Below are 20,245 nucleotides of genomic sequence, written 5' to 3'. Positions count from 1 at the left end.
ACTTGGCTGTCCAGACATGGGCGGCTTCATGACACTCCAGTGGTGTGGCATTTACAAGTCGCACTCTGCCGGAGCATCATGAAGTCGCCATGGGGCAGCAGCAGGATAGAAAAGGCTGGTTTTTTGCCAGCCAAAAAAGGAGTAGATCTTTGCCACTCCTTTTTCAGCTGGCTTCAAGGCAGATTGGGGCCATGGCATGTGTTTGCCACAGCCCCAATCTGTCTTCGGAAAGGGCAGCTTCAAGTTGCCCCTTCCACCTGTCTGTTTCACCCCATAGTCTAAAACTGAACATTGGGAGACCTTGACAAGGTGAATCCTGGACTGACAGGAATCATCCCAGTTTGGGACATCATGTTGTTGTTGTTGTGTGCCTTCAAGTCATTTCTGACTTATGGTAACCCTAAGGTGACCCTGTCATGGGTTTGCTTGGGGCTGAGAGTGTGTGACTCACACAACATCACCCAGTTGGTTTCCATGGCTGAGCAGGGAATCGAACCTTGGTCTCCAAACTTGTAGCCACTATACCACAGTGGCTCTTTTTATGTGCAAAACTCACACTTTGCACAGAAAAGTCTGCTTTGTCTGGATGCTGTTTACTGTGCAGAAAATGCAGTTTTTGTGCAAGAAAATTCAAATTTTGTTCTTTTTGTGCACAAGAAACACAATTTTCTTCAAAAAAAACCCCTAATTATTTCTCCACATAAATGTTATTTTTCTCTGCACAATAGTCATGTGCAAATTTTTCACAGTCTTCAAAACTATGAAAATGTGACACAGTCAACAGTCTTAAACTACAAGTAGTCTTCAAAATCTGGACCATTTTGAAGTGGGAAGAAAATTGCTAAAATTACTTTTTGCTTCCTTTGAGAATGAAATTAGCAAAATATTACATCCCTAATCTTTACCCACCCCATAGTGGGTATATCTCAGCATCAAAATGTGGACAAAGTACAGGAGGAGGATCACAAGTAAACAAGTAGAGAACAGTATATGAATCTCAAAATAAATTTCCCCGACTTTCAGCTGAAGGATGTACTGGGAAACACTTCTGTCACTCTCACAGAAGGACTGATTCTGAGGAAGATGGACAGTGCAACTTCAGTGTAAGGAAGTTCTCTGATAGTGTTCTGTCCCTTTATAAACTGGAAATCACAGCTTCTGCTGCAGTGTAAGTGTGTTAGGAAATTATTAGTATTTTTATTGATTTTCACCTTTCCCCTCAGAACCACAACTCCAGGTGGATCAACAAATTTGGTATAAAAACACACAAAAGATAATAATTAAAATTTAATGAAAGTATCGATAACATTAAAACAATGTGAAGGATTACAAATGTAAAGAACAGTCAAAAGCAGTACAGCCCAGCTAAGTAAAAGTGTTTTTTTTTTAAAAAAACCCATCAGTTCCAAAAAGGCTGTCAAATTTCTTATATGTCTTTGCCTGCCAACAGAAGACCCGGGAGATCGGGGAGAAGCTCCCCAAGGAATGGAGTTCCACAGCTCAGAAGCAGACATTCAGAAGGCCTTGTGCAGTAGTTCAGTACTGTAATGTGCATTGGTCTTCAGAATGTTTAAACTCATAGTTAGTTAAACATTTTTAATTCTATGAAGCAGACTTAGTATATAATTTCAAATCCAAAGGGAAGATAAAAATGAGTATGGCCATTCCTCCCTCCCCAAGGCTAACATAGATCAAGTTGCCCTTCAAGGGCAATTTCAGGTTTTGCCCAAATAGCAATTCAGCCATTTATTCTGTTCTAGGGGACATTTGTGTGATTTTAATTTTGCTTGTATAAAAGAAGCCAAATGCTGTTCATTTATACATTCAATATCACTATGATAAGAGCAATGCTTCCGTGCTTCCACTAGGAGATAGCAGAGGAATTAGGTGAGCTGGAGGCCAGCTCAGATGAGGAAGAGATGGTAACTACCAGGGTCGTTCGCCGCCGGGTGATTATTCAGGTACAGGAGTGTTGAACTACTGCACGTACCTGTGGTGGTTGTATCCTAATTACTCCTCCTAGGACCCACCCTTTCCCCCAAAGGGCTGTTCCTGAAGCATCCCCCTGGCTGGTTTTGCATTACTGAATTTGGCATGCTCCTGAATAATGCATGTCCTATGTACAACATTACTAATCTTTTTTGACTATTTTGGGAAGGGGGAGATGGGAAAGCAAATGGGATTGTCATTTGGTGTGCTTTTTGAGACAGACTGTCTCACTGCCAACTGGGAGAACAGACACTCTGATTTGCTGCTTCAACACTACCTCCTACTAGATCAATTCTTTCTTTGTTTGCCTATCAGTTCAAAGTTCCTTTGCATGATTTTAAATATTAATTTGCAGAATTTTTACTACTGTAGGGTTTTAATACATCTGCTTCAGATCTTCCTGATTCTCTACTTTCTATTCTTTCTTTAACCCCACTAATGTCTTTTATTCCATTTATTTAAAGCAATTGTTCTTAGCTCAGATGTTGTTCTTTGTCTAACAGGCTGATGATATGCTTGAAATGCCACCAGAAGCTGTAACAGAGGAACAGTACACTGATGAACATGGTCATATTGTGGTGAAGAAGGTATTGTCTAATATTATCGACTTTTGATAGTTGTACATCATAGCTATACTTTGCTTGTTGTATGTAGAACAGACTTAAAGTGAGACAAGTAGTACTGACAAGCACCTATCTGCAACATGGAAAACAGCTACTATGAGGACTTGTCATATACGCATTCTGTAGAGTAGATCAAATCAAGTTGACCCAAGCTACAACCTGACATACATTCAAATTTGATCCCTGTTTCTTTTTGCTTCTCTATTTTGTATATACCAATTTTAAAAATAAAATTTGATCCCTGTGTCATCCCAACTATCTGTTGGTGGGCCTCCCAGCCCACAAGGGCTCCCTAGTTGATGAACAAATAAAAACCAATTAAAACAATACAATGATTAAAACATCTTAAAAACACATTAAAATGCTCTTTAAAAACTCTTAAAAGCAGCTAAAAGAATGCTAGAAACTAGTTTTGAAATAGTTAAAACAGCAATTTCAAACATTGAATGTCATGTTGATAATTGTTTTGGCTGCCTGCCAGAAGCTTAAAAGACTGGTCATAGTTCTACATCTGAATAGGTTGCCATTGTGATTAATTGCTTTGCTACATTCTCATTCTAACTATTGATGGCACTGTCTTCTTTTTGAGGAGGTCACTTAAGCTGTTGTTCTAAACCAAGATGGGGAAGTGTAACCTATGGGCCTCATACAGCCCTGAATCCTAAACTTGCTGAGCTCCCTGAACCTCCCTAGTTGTCATATTTGAGCCACATTTTCTAGCAATTTTTCTTTTTGCATGAAATCAGCTCAAAAGGTGAGAAACGTGTTAGCAGACATGATGGGTTGGTTCTGCACCCCCTGACACTTCTAGTCCCCTAAAGGCATTTTCTGGCCAGAAAACCTCGGAAATGGTGATCAGGAGAAACAATATACCACTTTGATTTTGCTATAATGTCCGAGTGCAAAAAATATAGTTGTTCCTTGTCCATACCTTTTGTAAATTGTTGTGTTTTTTTGTTTTTTTTGTTTTTTTTTTTGCAGTAGAGCTGGTCTTCTACTATCCATTTTTCTCTGCCTTCTTCTCTGAAACAATGTGACACCTTCAATGCTTAATTTATCAGCCAAGGACCAATTTCAGCATAATATCCTCAAGAGGGCATTATTAAAGGGTAAAATTCCAACAGAGTCAGTGTTAAGATTCATAACAAGACAGCTAGATTACACCACACTGCCTCCTCCTCTCTGTCTGTGTTCCACTAACAGGATGCCAGCCAGAGGTTGGAACTTGCATGCCTCAATGAGCTGATTTAAAATATCAAATCCTTAATTGCCCTTGGTCTCATATTATCTGCTAGTAAAATGGATGTAGTGAGGCTTTCAACAACTTTTAGAAGAGTTGCTTATGTTTTCAGATGCTGGGTCTTTGAAACAATATGTATGTTTGCTGTGGTTTGAAAATTAATTTCATGACAACTTAATTCTTAACTTCACCCACTTAGGTCACTAGGAAAATCATCAGGCGATTTGTCTTACCTGATGGAACAGAAAAGGAAGAAGTTGTGATGCAAGGAGAACCACAGGAACCTGTTACAGTGGAAGAGGGAGATGGATTTTCCAAAGTCATAAAACGTGTTGTGTTAAAGAGTGATAGTGAACAATCAGAGGTTAGATTACTTTATATGATGACAAGTTAATTATGAAAATTAACTTGTATCACCCCAAGAGGATTTCTTTTCATTATTGTACTTAATTACAAACTTAACTATGTATTGTATCATCCAACATCCATAAAATAGTGATGCCTTTATTGAGCCAACCAAAATGCATATTATACATGCCACAAGCTTTCAAAGTTCCACTGACTTCTTCATCAGGCAAAGATAGTAAAAATCTTACCAGAGAAAGAAAAATAAATAAATGATGATCATGATGTTAGTCATAGGTCTTCATTTTGTAGTGGTTGTCCTCAGTTCAGATGGTATGTAAAGGTGTTCTTGCAGGGAGGCTCCTCCTTCTTGTAGCCATGTGGGTACTGGGAGATTCTTAAAGTCCAGGAAATTAACTTTAAATTCCATGTGTCAGTGGCAAAGCTGCATGTACTGTATCTCATTTTAAGAAAAACAAACTCTGAGGCTTGCAGGTGAATACATACCCCATGAAAACAGTTTCATATAGCAGTGTATAATAGGAAAACTTGTACTGTAGTCAGTAGTGTGCCTCCCGCCCTCCATCACCTGGGCAGCGGCTTGGAGGACTCTTTCCCCGCCAGAGCAGCGTTTTTCCTTGGGGGCGGGGCCGGTGAGAGCGGCCCCATAAAGCCGGCTCCCGGCCTCCCCCAGAAGACGCCTCCCGCCCTCTATCACCTGGGCAGTGGCCCGGAGGACTCTTTTGCTGCCGGAGGACTCTCTTGCCGCCGAAGCCACTGGATTGCACCAGGAGTTGTTGTGGCTAAGGATTGTTTTGTGGCGCAATGGGGCGAGAAAAGCGCAGCTTTTAAGCGCAGCTTTTATTGGGTTGGGAAGGCAGTGGATTAGCCGCGGAGTAGAGGATGCCTGAGGTGGCTAACCTCTGCTCCCTTAATTGCGGGAGAAGGGAGGGGGAGGGCTATGGAAGTGGGGGAGACACGGGCTGGGGAGGAGGGGGATTACACTGCTACGAGCGGAGCTCCCATTGAGGTAGTGTGGGGCAGGGGGAGGTATGGCGGTGGAAGAAGGGACTTGCGTTCCAGAGGAAGGAGAGATAGATGCATCATATCTATCTCCCCTTCCTGTCCCCCTCCCAACCAAAGGGACCTGAGGGTCACTCCAACCGTGCCACAAACCCTGTCGCTGCTCCTGTGCAATGCCAGGTCAATTAACAACAAGTCCCACATCCTCCACGATCTGTTGGAGGACAGTAGTTGTGACCTGGCTTGCATTACCGAGACCTGGCTTGGGCCTGAAGGGGACGCTGTGTGGGCTCAGGCCCTGCCTGCTGGGTTCTCGGTGAAGGACCAGCCCAGGTTAGGTGGGCGGGGGGGTGTGTGGCCTTGATACATAGGAACACCTTGTCCCTCACCAGGAACCACATCCGACAGACCTCCTATATTGAGTGTATTTACCTGACCCTAAAGGCTAGGGACAGTCTAGGGATTCTGTTAGTGTATCGGCCACCCCGTGCATTAGCGGACTCCCTTAACGAGCTGACACAGCTGGTCACTGAGCTGATGCTGGAGACACCCAGGCTTCTTGTCCTGGGTGACTTCAACATCTCCCTCACGGCCAGCCATGTTCCATCCGGTGCGGCTCGGGAATTCATGGATACCATGGCGGCCATGGGCCTGCCCCAGCTGATAAAGGGTCCTACGCATTGCGCGGGTAATACTCTTGATTTGGTCTTCTGTTCGGATGCGGATAATCCGTGGGTGGAAATAACTAATATTTCCCCCTTGTCATGGACGGATCATTTCCTGGTAGAGGCAAAAATCAAGGTCTCTACCCAGATCCCCCCCGGGGGTGGTGGACCTGTTAGGATGGTCCACCCTCGACGGCTGATGGAACCCATAAGGTTCCAGGAAGCTTTAGAGGGGTACATGGTTGGAAGTGATGGCGATTCTGTTGATGCCCTCACCGGTATCTGGAATACCGGTCTCTCAAGGGCTATACACAGCATCGCTCCTAAGCGCCCTCTCAGGCCCGCTTCCAAGCGCAAGCCCTGGTACACGGAAGATCTCCGGGCAAGGAAGCGGGAACTGCGACGGCTGGAGTGCCGTTGGCGGAAACACCTTCGCTTACACGACAAGGCTCTCCTAGACCAACGGTTAAAGGACTACGGAGAGGCGATACGAGCAGCTAAGAACTCGTTCTATGCTGCTCGTGTCGCGTCCGCGGAGTCGCGTCCAGCAGAGCTGTTCAGGGTGGTTAGGGAGCTAACTCAGCTCCCTCCTGCCCTGAACCAGATCCTTGAACCTTCTAAGGCCTGCTGTGACCAATTTAATGACTTCTTCGCGGATAAAACCTCTCGGATAAGCGAAGGTCTTGACACCGACATTCAGGCAGAACCTAGAGTAGAGGTATCCAGAGCCTCCGTGGACTCCATTAAACTGGATCAGTTTGAGTTGGTCGGTACCGATGATGTGGACAAGATCCTCGGAAGTGTTCGGAAGACGACCTGCTCTCTCGATCCCTGTCCCTCATGGCTAGCGGCCCAGGGGGGACCGGCGGTAACTTTATTGTTACGCCGGATCATTAATACATCTTTGAGGGAAGGGCAATTTCCATCAGAATTAAAATTGGCCATTGTAAAACCTATATTAAAAAAGCCCTCCCTCGACCCCCTGGTACACAACAATTATCGGCCAGTCTCGCTGCTGCCATTTTTGGGGAAGGTGATCGAGAGGGCGGTTGCGATCCAGCTTCAGGCGGTCTTGGATGAAACGGATTATCTGGACCCATTTCAAACTGGCTTCCGGGCGGGCTACGGGGTTGAGACGGCCATGGTCGCCTTGGTCGATGATCTCCGTCTGGGCATTGACAGGGGAAGCGTGTCCCTGTTGGTGCTCTTGGACATCTCAGCGGCTTTCGATACCATAGACCATGGTATCCTTCTGGGGCGCCTGGCAGAGGTGGGAATCGGGGGCACTGCGCTCCAGTGGTTCCGGTCCTACCTCTCCGGGAGGTCCCAGATGGTGCAGCTGGGAGACGTGTGCTCCGACGAGCGGGCCCTTAAAACTGGGGTCCCTCAAGGAGCCATTTTGTCTCCCATGCTATTCAACATTTACATGAAACCGCTGGGAGAGATCATCCGGAGGCATGGGGCGCGGGGTTATCAGTACGCTGATGACACCCAAATCATTTTCTCTATGTCTCCGACTGATGCAGTGGCCGAGGATGGCGTCTCTCCTCTCGTGGCGTGCCTGGAGTCAGTAATGGGCTGGATGAGGGAAAACCGACTCAAATTGAATCCAGAGAAAACGGAGGTACTAGTGATAGGTTCCCCTGGTCCAGGAATGGCGGTGGTTCCACCTGTCCTGAACGGGGTCACGCTCCCTGTGAAGGACTCTGTGCGCAGTCTGGGGGTGCTTCTTGACTCGTCGCTTCACCTGACTGCTCAGGTGAATGCGACGGTCAAGAACGCCTGTTACCAGCTTCGGCTTATTCGCCAGCTGCGCTCATACCTGGCCCAGAGGGACCTAGAAACTGTTGTACATGCTCTGGTAACCTCGAGATTGGATTTCTGCAATGCACTCTACATGGGGCAACCCTTATACCAAGCCCGGAAGCTACAAATGGTACAAAATATGGCTGCCAGGCTGGTCACTGGTACTTCCAGGGCCAGCCACATAACACCGGTGCTCCAAGATCTGCATTGGCTGCCTATTCGCTTCCGGGCGCAATATAAGGTGTTGGTGATGACCTATAAAGCCCTAAATGGCTTGGGCCCAGGATACCTGAAGGACCGCCTCTCCCCGTACATTCCGTCCCGCACCCTCAGAACATCTGGGCAGCAACTCCTTAGGGTGCCAGGGGCCAGGCTTACCTCTACTACGAGGAAGTCTTTTTCTATCGCTGCCCCGGCCCTTTGGAATACGCTGCCCTCAGAGCTCCGCTCGGCCGCCTCCCTGGCTCAGTTTAGAAAGGATGCTAAAACCTTTCTGTTTAAGATCGCATTCCCCCAATCATAGTCCTAGCAGGCCTCCTTGTACTCCTTGTATCCTGCAAGAGGATTGGCTAACGGGGGCTTTGTCTTGTCTTGTTTTTATATTTGATAGTGATGATGTTACTGTTTTTAAATCGTTATTTGCTTGTTTTATGTTGTAAACCGCCCTGATCTCAGGAAGGGCGGTATATAAATAAAAGTTTTATTATTTTATTTATTATTATTAACAGAAGATGGTTATATCCTGTGAGGTTACTCGGAGTTTTGGAAAGTTACTTTCTTGTACTATAGCTCCAAAGCAGCATGATGACTAGTTACAGTCCAGCAAAGTAATGTTTCCAATTTTCCATTGTTTCAAGTGTTCTAGGCCTACTCACAACTATGTGTCCACCATCTCTAAATCTTTTTGCTGCTAGGAGTGCAAGAAGCACAAGTGGAAAGTTGGTAGAATCTGGAACATGTTCCCTTTCAGGAAACTCCCATAAATGGCCATTCAGTCTTGCAAAGTGGCAGAAAAATACTAGCAGAAAAGTAGACAGCTTGAAATATACTTCTAAAATAAATAAATAAAATAAAACTTTTATTTATATCCCACTTTTTGTAAAAATAATCAAAGCTGCTAACAACACATAAAATAAAATAATACAAAACTTACACAATATCCCCCCTTAAAAAAGAATTAAACAATTAGGATTAAAATTACATAATCACATTTAAATCTAATAAAAATCGGATAGTCACAGGCAGAGTTATAACATAGCGCAAAAATCCATGGTATATAGAGTGATCATTATGTGGCCGAGGACTTATTCTGGAAAAGCCTACTGGAAGAGATCTATTTTGGCCACTTTTTTAAAAGGGATCTAAGGCCTGTTACAGACTGCCAAAATAAAGCTGCTTCAGGTCTCTTTGGAGGTATGCTGTTTAAATGATACATGCATCAGAAGAATCCGGAAGCTGCACCAAAGCTGTACTCCAGTGCTTAGGAATGTAGTGTGGCTTTGACGTGACTTCCGGACTCTTAGGACCCATGCATCATTTAAAATAGCATATCTCCAACAAGGCCCGAAGCAGCTTTATTTTGGCAGTCTGTAACAGGCCACAGTTGGTAATTTGATGGATCTCGTCCGGCAGGCGATTCCACAGACTGGGAGCAGTTGCAGAGAAAGCCCTCAGGGAGGTAGCAGCTAGCCTGGTCTTTAAAGGTTGCAATAAATTCCTCCCAGAGGACCTGACTGTACGGGGCGGATTATATGGAAGAAGGTGATGGTCTGTACTAACAAAGCAGTGGACTAATTTCTTTTCACAACTGTCTGGGTTATTAGAAGCCTCCAACTCCAAATAGCAAATGGATTGTGTGTATTCTATTTTCCTAATTCACAAAATTGGTTCAGTACAAAATTTGAAGTACTCAAGTTATCTGAGGATTTGTGGTCATATTTATAATCTGTAGGGAACCAGCCTACTCTGAAGCATTTAGAGAGAGAAATACAGGTCAAAACAAAAAAGATATTTACATCTTGTGTCATTCATACTAAAACAGCACAAATTGTTTTCTTTTCTTTTCCTTTTTTTCATTTGCAAGGGACTAGAGAGAGTTTTCCACATTTGTGATTTCTAAGAGGTGGTTGGGTATAAATATTTGGTCTCTTAGGGACATTTCTTGTTTTATTAATGCCTTACCTGTTCTTAGGCTGGGAAGGCATGTAACCGAACAACAGCATTACATTTTTCATAATCATTGTTATCATTAGGCAGACAATTAATGACTTTTGTCTTGGAAATTTTTCTTTACTAGGTGACCTTTTCTGAGCCAAGTGTTTTATCTAGTGCCTCAGAATTTCAGTCCGAACCAGTAGAAGGCCGCAAAGTGAGCAAGGTTGTAAAGACTACAGTTGTTCATGGGGAGCGAATGGAGAAACACCATGGAGATACTAGCTTAGCAACTGATCTTCCATCAGCCAAAGATGACTTTGAAGAGGTAAAATACTTTTCTCCTTCTGACAGTGAAGTTTCAAGATGGAACAACACCATGTATAACTGTATATATTTAAAGAAGCACATCTACCTACAAAGTACCTTTTCAAGCAAAAGCAGTAAAATAAATAAATAAAACATTTAAAAAGTATGATCTCATAAAGTCAAAACGAAGGCTCTCCTTCCACATCATCACGCCATTATTCTCTTTTCCAGCTCTTTTTACTTCACCCCTCTCTTATGAGAGATATTGAGATGCATGGTAGCCTCCAGCTCCTGAGTGAAAAAGATTATCAGTTGCAATTCAATCTGCATTCAGGATTGGTAATGGGATTGAGGTGGCTTGGGTCATCTTGGTAGATGGCTTATGCCAGGAGCTTGACTGTCAGAGTGTGCCCTTGATTGTTCTTCTATATCTCTCAGCAGCTTTGATACCATTGACCATAGTATCATCTTGGGCCATTTCTCTAGGGTAGGACTTGGAGGCAGTGTTATACAGTAGCAAGTGTGAGTATAAAGATGGTGCTGGGGGATTCTTGCTTGATACCTTGGTAGTTGGCCTGCACAAAGTTCACCTTTGTCTTCCATTCTATTTAACATATGCATGTAAATCATGTGAAAGTGTTGTTGTTTTTTTTAAGTTTTGGAGTTCAGTGCTACCAGTGACACTCAACTGGTCAATGTGTCCTCACTTATTCCATACACTCCACAATACATAGCCTACATCTGTTGTGTAATAAAATCCTCTTTCCCACAAACAGGACAAAGTTTACTCCATTAAGAATAATCCATGTGAGGTACTTTATAAAGCTCTGTGGAAGTAATTATGGAAGTAATTTTATTAGGAAGCATTTCAGAGATGCCAAACATTTCCAAATTGTAAGGCTTCCAACACTTTATGACTTACACTGGAGTGGGAAGTGGAACTTCAGTGACATCCAGTTTTTTAAAAAAGCTAGGAGATTCTTTCAGAATATATTCAGGATCAGCAATGTAGGTTTCTGATGGGTAATGTCTCCTGTTGAGCTAGAAAGTCTTCCAGTGTTGAAAAGATAGTAAAAACAAATTTCTACTTGCGGGGGCTACTGTGTGATGGCTCGGAGCACCTGCTAGCTTGGCATAATATGCAGAGACAAGGATATCATGAGGAACCCCTGAGAGGAATACAGGATTCTTAATTTCCATTATGAAGGCATACTACCCACTTTGCTAAATTCCCAAATGGGCTTACATTATGAATAGATGAAAATGACTGATTTATAGATGAAAAAGAAGAATTAATATATCAAACATGTGCTCAGAAATAAAACAAACTTGTACAGTTTTTCAGTTCTCTGCCCCTATACCTAGTGAGATATTCAGAGGGTATGTCAGCTGTATGCTTGGCAATGGTAAGCTTAGATCAAGTCACCTAGTTTTTCTTTGCTCTCTCTGACTATTTATGAGGACTTCTGAAGACCATGTTTCCCCCCCCCCCTTCCCTTCTGGATTCTACTTATCCTATCAACACTAAAGAGAGGTGTAAATTCTGTTGTGGCACCATAAATTTCAGCATGTCAAAGTAAATTCTGAAGCAATATATTCTCTTAACAGCCCACACAGGAATAATTAGTTTATTTTGACCGCTATTTCCTACAGCAAGCTCACTTTTCAGTAAACATTGATATGGCGTGCATATACACACATTTTGCTCTTTTCACCCCTCGTGGGTACGTACGACATTCTGGCATTGTGGTAGCTTGAAATAATTAAGCTCTCCTTACTTTCCTTTGTGCTATGTTTTTTTTCTTGTTTTACTTCAGGCCTTGAGTTATGCAGGTAACAAAATGAAAATTGAACTCTCACCACTAGTAGAAAAAGAGATCATGAAAGAGGATGGCTCAGTTATTAAAAGGTTTGGGTTGGCATGGCTATGAAGTGTTTAGTGGCAAAAGATTAACAAACTAAAGTAGTAATGAAAACAAAATAATGTCAGCTTTGACTCTGAGAGCCTTAAACATTATTTGCAAATATGCTGAATGATGTACACTAACACGACCTGTGAAACTAGAGAGGAATTTTTTACAAACCAAAATAACAAAAGTGACAGCTTGCTTTGGAAAGAACTGAGGTTATGACCACCATTTGTATGGACCCACCATTGGGGGTGGTCATATAATCATGAGGATCAGCATGATATAGTGGTTTGGTCATTGGATAATGACTCTTGAAATCAGGGTTTGAATCTTACTTGGCCATAGAAACCCATTGGGTGACCTTAGGCAGGTGACACTCTCAGCCTTAGAATAAGGCAAAAGCAAACCCCATCTGATCCAATCTTGCCGAGAAAACCCAATGAGAGGGTCACCTTAAAGTCACCATAAGTCAGAAATGACTTGAAGGCATATGACCTGCAATTCTTTGCTTATGGCCTCTTAACTGTCACCTTGGCCTCAGAGGGAGTGATCAGGCAGACCCAGCAACATCAGGGACTGCCTGAAGGAAGAGGCACCTCCCTCCTTAACTGTCACCTTGGCCTCAGAGGGAGCGATCAGGCAGACCCAGCAACATCAGGGACTGCCTGAAGGACGAAGCCCCTCCCTCCTTTAACTGTCACTGTGTATTTTGTATTGTATTCTATTGCAATTTTTACTGTACACCGCTGTGATCGTTGCGGAATAGCGGTCTATAAATAAAACGTATTATTATTAATGAATTATGATCCACTATTTCCCAAGCAAGTTTGTTCTACTTTCAGATCAAGTTTTTCCTAATGTTTAGTTTGAATTTCTTTTCACAAAACCCATGGTTTCAGAATTTAACCACTGGAGAAAAGGTTAAATTCACTCATTATCACTCTGATAGGTTCCAGATATTTAAAAATGGCTATGATATTTACTTCTTATTTTTCTCTCCAGCAGGCTAAGCATATCAAACTCCTTTAGCCTTTACATTTTGGACTTGGTCTCCAAATTCCTTAAGAATTTTCTATACTACAGAAATAATATCACATTCTTGTACTATAAATTAATTAAACCAGACTAAATGCCATGAGAGTCAATGTATAGTGGTTTGAGTGTCAGATTAAACCATGGTTTGAATCCATGCTCAGCCATAGAAACCTGCTGGGTATCCTGGGCAAGTTACACTCTCTCAGCCTAAGAGACAGGTAGTGGCAAACTTCTTCAGAAGAAACATTCAGAAGAATGATAGATTTACCTTGGGGTTGCCATTAAGTCAGAATCAACTTGAAAGCTAATAACAGTAACACACATCTTTCAACGTAATCCTTGAAAACTTTAAAGTGAAAAAATTATTCACTTGATTCAGTGGCTTGTAGTTTTGCTGATCACTCTTATGGATAGGAAATGTATCCTAATATTTAGCCTAAGTCTGAATTTGTACCTGTGGTGTAATTGTAGCTCTTCATTGTACATAATGGGGAAAATATTTCCTACCTGGTTTTAAACACTTGAAATATTTTAACATCTACCTTTTTTGTCCTCTAAATATGATTTATGTTGGTTGTATTGTGTGCCTTCAATTCTTTATGACCATAAGGGGAACCTATCACAAGGTTATCTTGGCAAGATTTGTTCAGAGGGCATTTGCCTTTGCCTTCATCTGAGGCTGAGAGAGTGTGACTTACCCAGGGTTATCCAGTAGATTTCCATGACTAAGCAGGGATTTCAACCCTGATTTCCTGTCATTGTCTAGTGCTCAAACCACTAGACTATGCTGGTTGTGTTAAATTTATTGGGGCACATGCCAGTTCTTAAAATGTCTAAATGAAATGTTAACCACTGATATCCTGCATTTCCTACTTAGTTAAAATGTGTAACTAAGGGCCAGTACAGACAGGCCAAAATAAAGTTGCTTTGGGTCACTTTGGGGGTATGCTGTTTAAATGACACATGGATCTTAAGAGGCCAGAAGCTGTGCCAAAGCTGTGCTCCATTCCTTAGGACTGGTGCATGGCTTTGACATGGCTTCTGGCCTCTTAGGACTCATGCATCATTTAAACAGCATATTTCCAAAGTGACCCAAAGCAGCTTTATTTTGGCCTGTCTGTAAAGGCTCTAAGTAATATTTCCTTGCCAGATCTTCACCCTCCACCCCAACCTACCTTAACAGCCAGCAGTCACACCAAGCAATGGAGGTCTGTTGAGCTGGTGAGTGGGGTGCAGGACAATGACATTTCCAGCACCTTACCTCCAGTAAGCAAGGTTGCAACAATGATTGTCAAAACATATATTTGAAACTCTCCCTGTTATTTTGAATCACATTTTCCATGATCTGGATAATAACAGTGTGCTAGCTGTGACTGTATTTCTGACCTTTCTGACCTTTCTCAAAAATTTAATAAAAATATATTTAAAATAATAATAATAATAATAACAGGAAGAAACAGAAGTAAAACCATAATATTTTTTCTGGAAGATTATGGCCTAAATCTAATCTGATTCTGGCACTCCCTTACCTCCCACCTCCCCTCCCTCTTGCAGATCTCAGATTCCTACAATGAGAAATAAATTATCTCCTCCAAATTGGATTCTGTTATTCCCACCAGAAGTCCACAGTTGAATCCTTTCTTAGTGTTTCTGAAAAATACAAAGCCCAAGGACTGCTGCTATGTCACCCTTGTGTACAGTGATGCTGTTTTGGTTGGTTAAACAGATGCACTCAATGTCCAAACATAAGAAAGAGAAGGAGCAGTGAACCTTTTAATAATATATCAACAGAAAGAACAAAGACTATTTTCATGTTGATGGTTTACTTAGGCCTTGATACAATAAGGAGCAAGGATATATACATTCCTGAAATTAGACTGATGTTTCTTTCCAGGAAATAACATTTAAACAGACCCCATGTTTCAGCAGTAAGAAAGGTCATATGTTACTGTACTATCTTAAAAGATAGCACGTTTTTCATAGATCTTGATCCCAAAATTGAAACCATTTACTGTATAACATCTACTTGACAAGCTCGTTTTTCAATATCTTATTTTCAGTGACATTGTGCTATTTAAGAAAGCTGATTTTAAATGATAGTGTAAAGCAATTACAAAACATTTACTGTCTTTCAAAAGTGCATTCATCCAATCAAAATTGATCAATATAGAGTGATTCTTGAGCCATTTTTTGTACCATATTTATAGGCATGTTCCAAACATGCCAAGATTGCATATTAGTGAATATAGATATTTTTGTTTCAAATCCTTGTGTTACTAATCTGCATGGGATTGCTGCATACCTGTTCATGAAGAAGCAGAGTAAGCATGCTACTCAGGACACCCCAATTAATTTGCCATTTTCAATTTTTTTTGCACAGTATAACCTTTTCTTAGACATCCGTTATCACAAATGATATATTTGTCATTTCCTCTCCCTTTAAGTCTTTTTGTTTTAAAGCAGATTGTGTGCTATTGGCAAGGATGTTTTTTTTTTAATATTGAGCAATACATGTTCATTGATGATGTTATATGAACCAATACTAACAAAATATGAATCCTAAGCAACCATTTTTTGATACAACAGTAGAAGATTATATAACATTTAAAGGTGATGGAATAGTAATATTTGTCAAGTATTTATCATTATACTTGGTGTAGTATCATATAGATACTTTACATTGATTTCACATATTCTTGTAATGTCTGTGCATGTAAGCATGTATTTTTCAAAGAAATTTGAAAATATAACACCAGAATCCTGTTGGAGGTCTTACTTCTTCATAAGTTGATTAGCATCTGGGGGAATTAGAATTAGACAGTTCCATAATGTTTATATCCATTAAGGGGCTGTTGTTATGTTACTTTGCAGGGGAGCAAGTGCCTGATGCACATAGGAACTGATACATATCAGAATTGCTGAACATAAGTCCTGTTGTGCATTGAAAGCAGCTAGGTAGTGCTGATATGGATCAGTACAGTCCAATACCCATTGGGACACTCTTGCTGGTGCCTTCTTTGGCATCTTCACAACTGAATAAAAGGGTTTCTTAGCACCTCTGCTACATAGCTAAGTACAGTCCTTCCCAATTATGGGCTTACCATCAACTGATTGGCGCATCTGCAGATGGCCCCGCTCCATTCCCCCCCAATGGCAGCACGTGCATGTGCCAGTGTGGTCATGTGCATGTCACACCACCATTGGGAAGAATTGAACTTAAGGTCCCACATTTTTGCCCTCTGTGGGGGTATGTGTCTGAAACTGAACTCCCACATATACGAAGGGCAAAATGTTTATGTTAAGTAATATAAACAATGATAGGGGGTTCCAGCTGTAAGTATTTTAGAATGCGAAATCTGAATCCTTTGCATACTGGAAAATTCTTAAATATTTAGTCCTAAATACTAACCTTTCTAAGCTCTTATTTATAATGACAAAAGCATGTCATGTTGAACCAAAAACAACATAGGAACATAAAATCTGCCTTTTATAACAAAGACTCTTGCAGCATGTCAAGGACTGATGAATTTATTGTGATTATACTCCCCATTTGATTATATTGTCATTATACTCCCCATTTATGTGGACCCATTTAGTTGATCACATTCTGTTCACATGCCAGTATTTTAAACTACTAACAGAGAAGGAAAATACACTTTCTTTCTTAGGAAATGATGCATTAATTCCAATGTTATCTTCTCATTTCCCTGTAGGACAACAATGAATAAAGCCAGTACACAGAAGAGGACTGTGGTTAAGGACCAGTATGGAAACCGTATTCATGTGGAAGTGTTGGAGGACACACCAGAAGCACTACCCCGTGATGACCTTCAGCATGACCTTCAGCAACTACTAAAACATTTCTGCAAAGATGAGTGGAAGAAAGAGGCCAAATGAGATGCTGCTAAATCTCACCGACAGACCAACACACATATCCACTTAATATACAGCATTCACATTCTTCTTTTGCCATGGATGTTATAATTTAACAGAATCACTGGAGGACACTGATATTTCTGTTTTGGCCATAGAGTGTAGGTCTTCCCCTCCCCATTTTTTTCCCTTCTTTTTTAAATATCCATAAGCTAATTTGTGACCAAAGATAGCATCCTTCATTAGGGATGGTTCGTCCACTAAAAGTCCTTGACTTTGTGCTGTACTGGAAATGTGTAGTATTTGCCATTTTTGTTGTTCCTTTGCTTTCACATCATCTACATAAAAACAGTTTCTTCCACAGGCCTCTTCACGTGACAATGTACACAATGTACTTTTAAGAGGGGAATATTAACATTAATCTGTAAATAGCTAAAGTGCTTGGACTCACAAGACTGAAAGAAAAAAAACACTGCCTATTGTGACTACTTTTAGCATGGAGGACTACAAGATCAATTGAAACTGTTGAAGAGCAATTCATATAATATTGCTAACACAATCCATTGATTCTAAGACTTGGATCTACTGAGAAGGAAGTGTGCCAAGCCATCTGTGTTCATAGGACTTCCAGCTTAATGATCCACCTGACCTTGAAGATTTCAGGAGTCAGGATGAAACCTCAAACTCTGTTTCTCTTTAAACACAGCTGATTGCAGCCATCACTGCTTTTCTGACTCCTGGGAAGGCACCTAAAGATTTCGTGAAGAAAAATAAATTCCCAGCTCAATATAGCTTGCTAGCAGCTATATTTGTGGCACATTTGCATACTGTATTCACCCCTTTTAGATCGGGACTTGAGGCAGGGTGCATTAAACTGCTCTGACTACTGTAGTTTCCTGTTTTCATCACTGCTTTAGCAAACCACATTGTCTTACTGGTGGTTCTTTCTGCTGGCCACTGCACTGTAGATAACTTGACAGGGCACAAAAAAGAAATCCTTTCCCACTCTTCAAGAAAGGTTAATCTAAAGTTATCACATTTTATCAGGACTGTCTGCTAACCTGGTATATGCATGTGGCATAGGAAAATGAAAACCCTCTTGTGATCATGGTCAACAGCTTCTCATCTCTCTCAGCACTGAGCGAGCAGATTTTTATCTTCCATTTCAGTTTTTTAATTTGAGGTTTTGCTTAGATAAGGATACAAATCTATCAGGCATTTGATTTTTTGTTGATCTTTTATTTATATTCATTCACCACCTTTCATGAACCATACTGTAAATGTCTGCACTTTGTTTTTCCAAGAAGGGCATCTGCAGCTCTGGAAATAGTCTGTGGTCTGTAACTAATTCTAATAGTGGTCTGAAGCTCTGTAGCATTTTAACATATATATGTAATTATATATATTATATATACATATAAAATGATATACATTTTGAATCAGTTATTTGATAAAGACAAAGTATATTCAACAATGATGGGACACGTCCTCCAGGGTTGATATTTTTCAAAACCTAGCTAGGCTTTTCTTTCTTGTATAAAAAAAAAATATGACTCACTCAGTGCTCAGAATTCCGAAAATAAATGTTACAAATGGCACCTCCTCATTACGATACCCATGCTGAGAGAAAGGAAACATTTTATTAAGGAGATTTTGGTTTCCTGCTTAAGAAGCTACCCGAAGTGCTATGCCAAATATTTTAAAATAAATAAATAAATAGGTTGGCAAGCAGGATATAAATATTTCTTGTGACGGAAAATGAAAAGAGACCCACTTCAGGATACACAATAGCTCATTTCTCATTGTCAAGAACATCACTGGTTGACCTTCAAGATTGGGGCTCTACAAGAAATGCATTTCTGTTGTGTTATTTGCGGTGCAGATGATGTTCTGTGTAACAGCATAATGGCTATCCTCCTTTTTTGGTTTTGATTTTTGCTGTGTTATCAGAGAACTTGAATACTGTGAGAAGGTGATTTTAAGTTGATGAATTGGCATCTTGTTCCCATGGTGATAACACTAACTGAATATATCTATGAGGGCATGTATTAGTTAAAAGATTTAAACAAACAAACAAACAACACTAACAATACATAGCTGCAATGTGTACAATGGATGATTTAATTAAATAAAAATGTACAAGTGTTAAATGTAGCAGTAACTGTATGCTTTCTTTCTTGGTACCAGCTTAGCAAGGGGGAATTAGTTGGGCACTTTAATAGCTAAAATTTCAATCCTGACAATGTGTAGGTCGAACCCAACCAAGTTTCCTCCAAATTTTTAGGACTACAGCTCCCATCACCCAAGCTGACATGGCCCCAGGATTTGAAGAAATCATGGGAGCTGAATTCCAAAACATCTAGAGGGCTTCATGGTGGTGAAGGTTACTCCATGTTGTTATTATTAATTCTGTTTAACAAAAAACTGAATAGTTAAATGACACTTATTTTCTGTTTTCGGTTTATGATGGCATTAAGTGTTAACTTTTTGAAAGCAAATGCAGTGCTTTCAAAATACATGGACATGGCAGATGCAGTTCAGGATTTGTTTGGTTGTGATTCAACTGTTTATACATTTGTTTACTTGTAATGGAAACAGCAACTTGGCTGCAACCTGAGGAACTTTTCCAAGAGAGAATCCTAACATGCATTAGACTGTTGTCTGTTTCCATATTTTCTTTTGTTTTGCTTTGTTTTTTGAGGGTTGAATCAGGTCTCCTGACTGCATAAGTAACCAGCTGAAAATAGAACCGTGCATGCTTCCCTGAAAGAAGCTACTTATGTGGAAACCTCCCACAAGGTGTGGTCTTTTTTCAGTTACATATATCAGCACAGTCTCTTACTTGGGAGATAGGCAGATACTGCTGAATGTGAAGAAAGTGTGGCAAAGATTAACCAATCTTACCAGAACCAAAATGGCAAGATCACCTGTTTCTGTTTCACCAACATCAGACAAGAAGTGTAAACTTGCTTTTGCACCACATACAATAAAAATGGAACAATAGAGTTGTTGGTTTTTTTTAACATGCTCTGCATTTTTCATAGTTCTCATGCTTTTCTTCTGAACCATAATGGGATATAAAGGCCTGAATAATATTGGCCAATCCCAGCTAAAGTTAACCCAATGAATTGTTGAATCCCAAATTAACATAGGTACATGATGCTGCCCATCTTACCGGGTCAGCGTTGTTGCTAGGGCAGAAGGTGCCCTAGTCTCCACAACTGTGAAGGCCTGTCTTGCCCCAGCAGCCTTTGAGCCAGCGAGAAGGCCCACCAT

At 41.1% G+C, this 20,245-nt stretch overlaps 1 protein-coding gene across 1 annotated transcript in view; it reads left to right on the top strand.

Moving 5' to 3' along the window:
• ANK2 (ankyrin 2) overlaps positions 1-19,974 on the top strand; it is a 198,655-nt gene extending 178,681 nt beyond the window's left edge. The window contains exons 41-45 of the mRNA XM_042470313.1: positions 2,493-2,576; positions 4,052-4,216; positions 9,988-10,170; positions 11,969-12,060; positions 16,810-19,974. Of these exons, the coding sequence (XP_042326247.1) occupies positions 2,493-2,576; positions 4,052-4,216; positions 9,988-10,170; positions 11,969-12,060; positions 16,810-16,993 (708 nt within the window). The 3' untranslated portion in view covers positions 16,994-19,974. The remainder of the gene's footprint in view (positions 1-2,492; positions 2,577-4,051; positions 4,217-9,987; positions 10,171-11,968; positions 12,061-16,809) is intronic.
• The last annotated feature ends 271 nt before the right edge of the window (positions 19,975-20,245 follow it).

Source organism: Sceloporus undulatus, chromosome 5, assembly GCF_019175285.1.
Source record: "Sceloporus undulatus isolate JIND9_A2432 ecotype Alabama chromosome 5, SceUnd_v1.1, whole genome shotgun sequence".
NCBI classification, from domain to species: domain Eukaryota; kingdom Metazoa; phylum Chordata; class Lepidosauria; order Squamata; family Phrynosomatidae; genus Sceloporus; species Sceloporus undulatus.
This window is presented reverse-complemented; position numbering and strand designations above follow the sequence as displayed.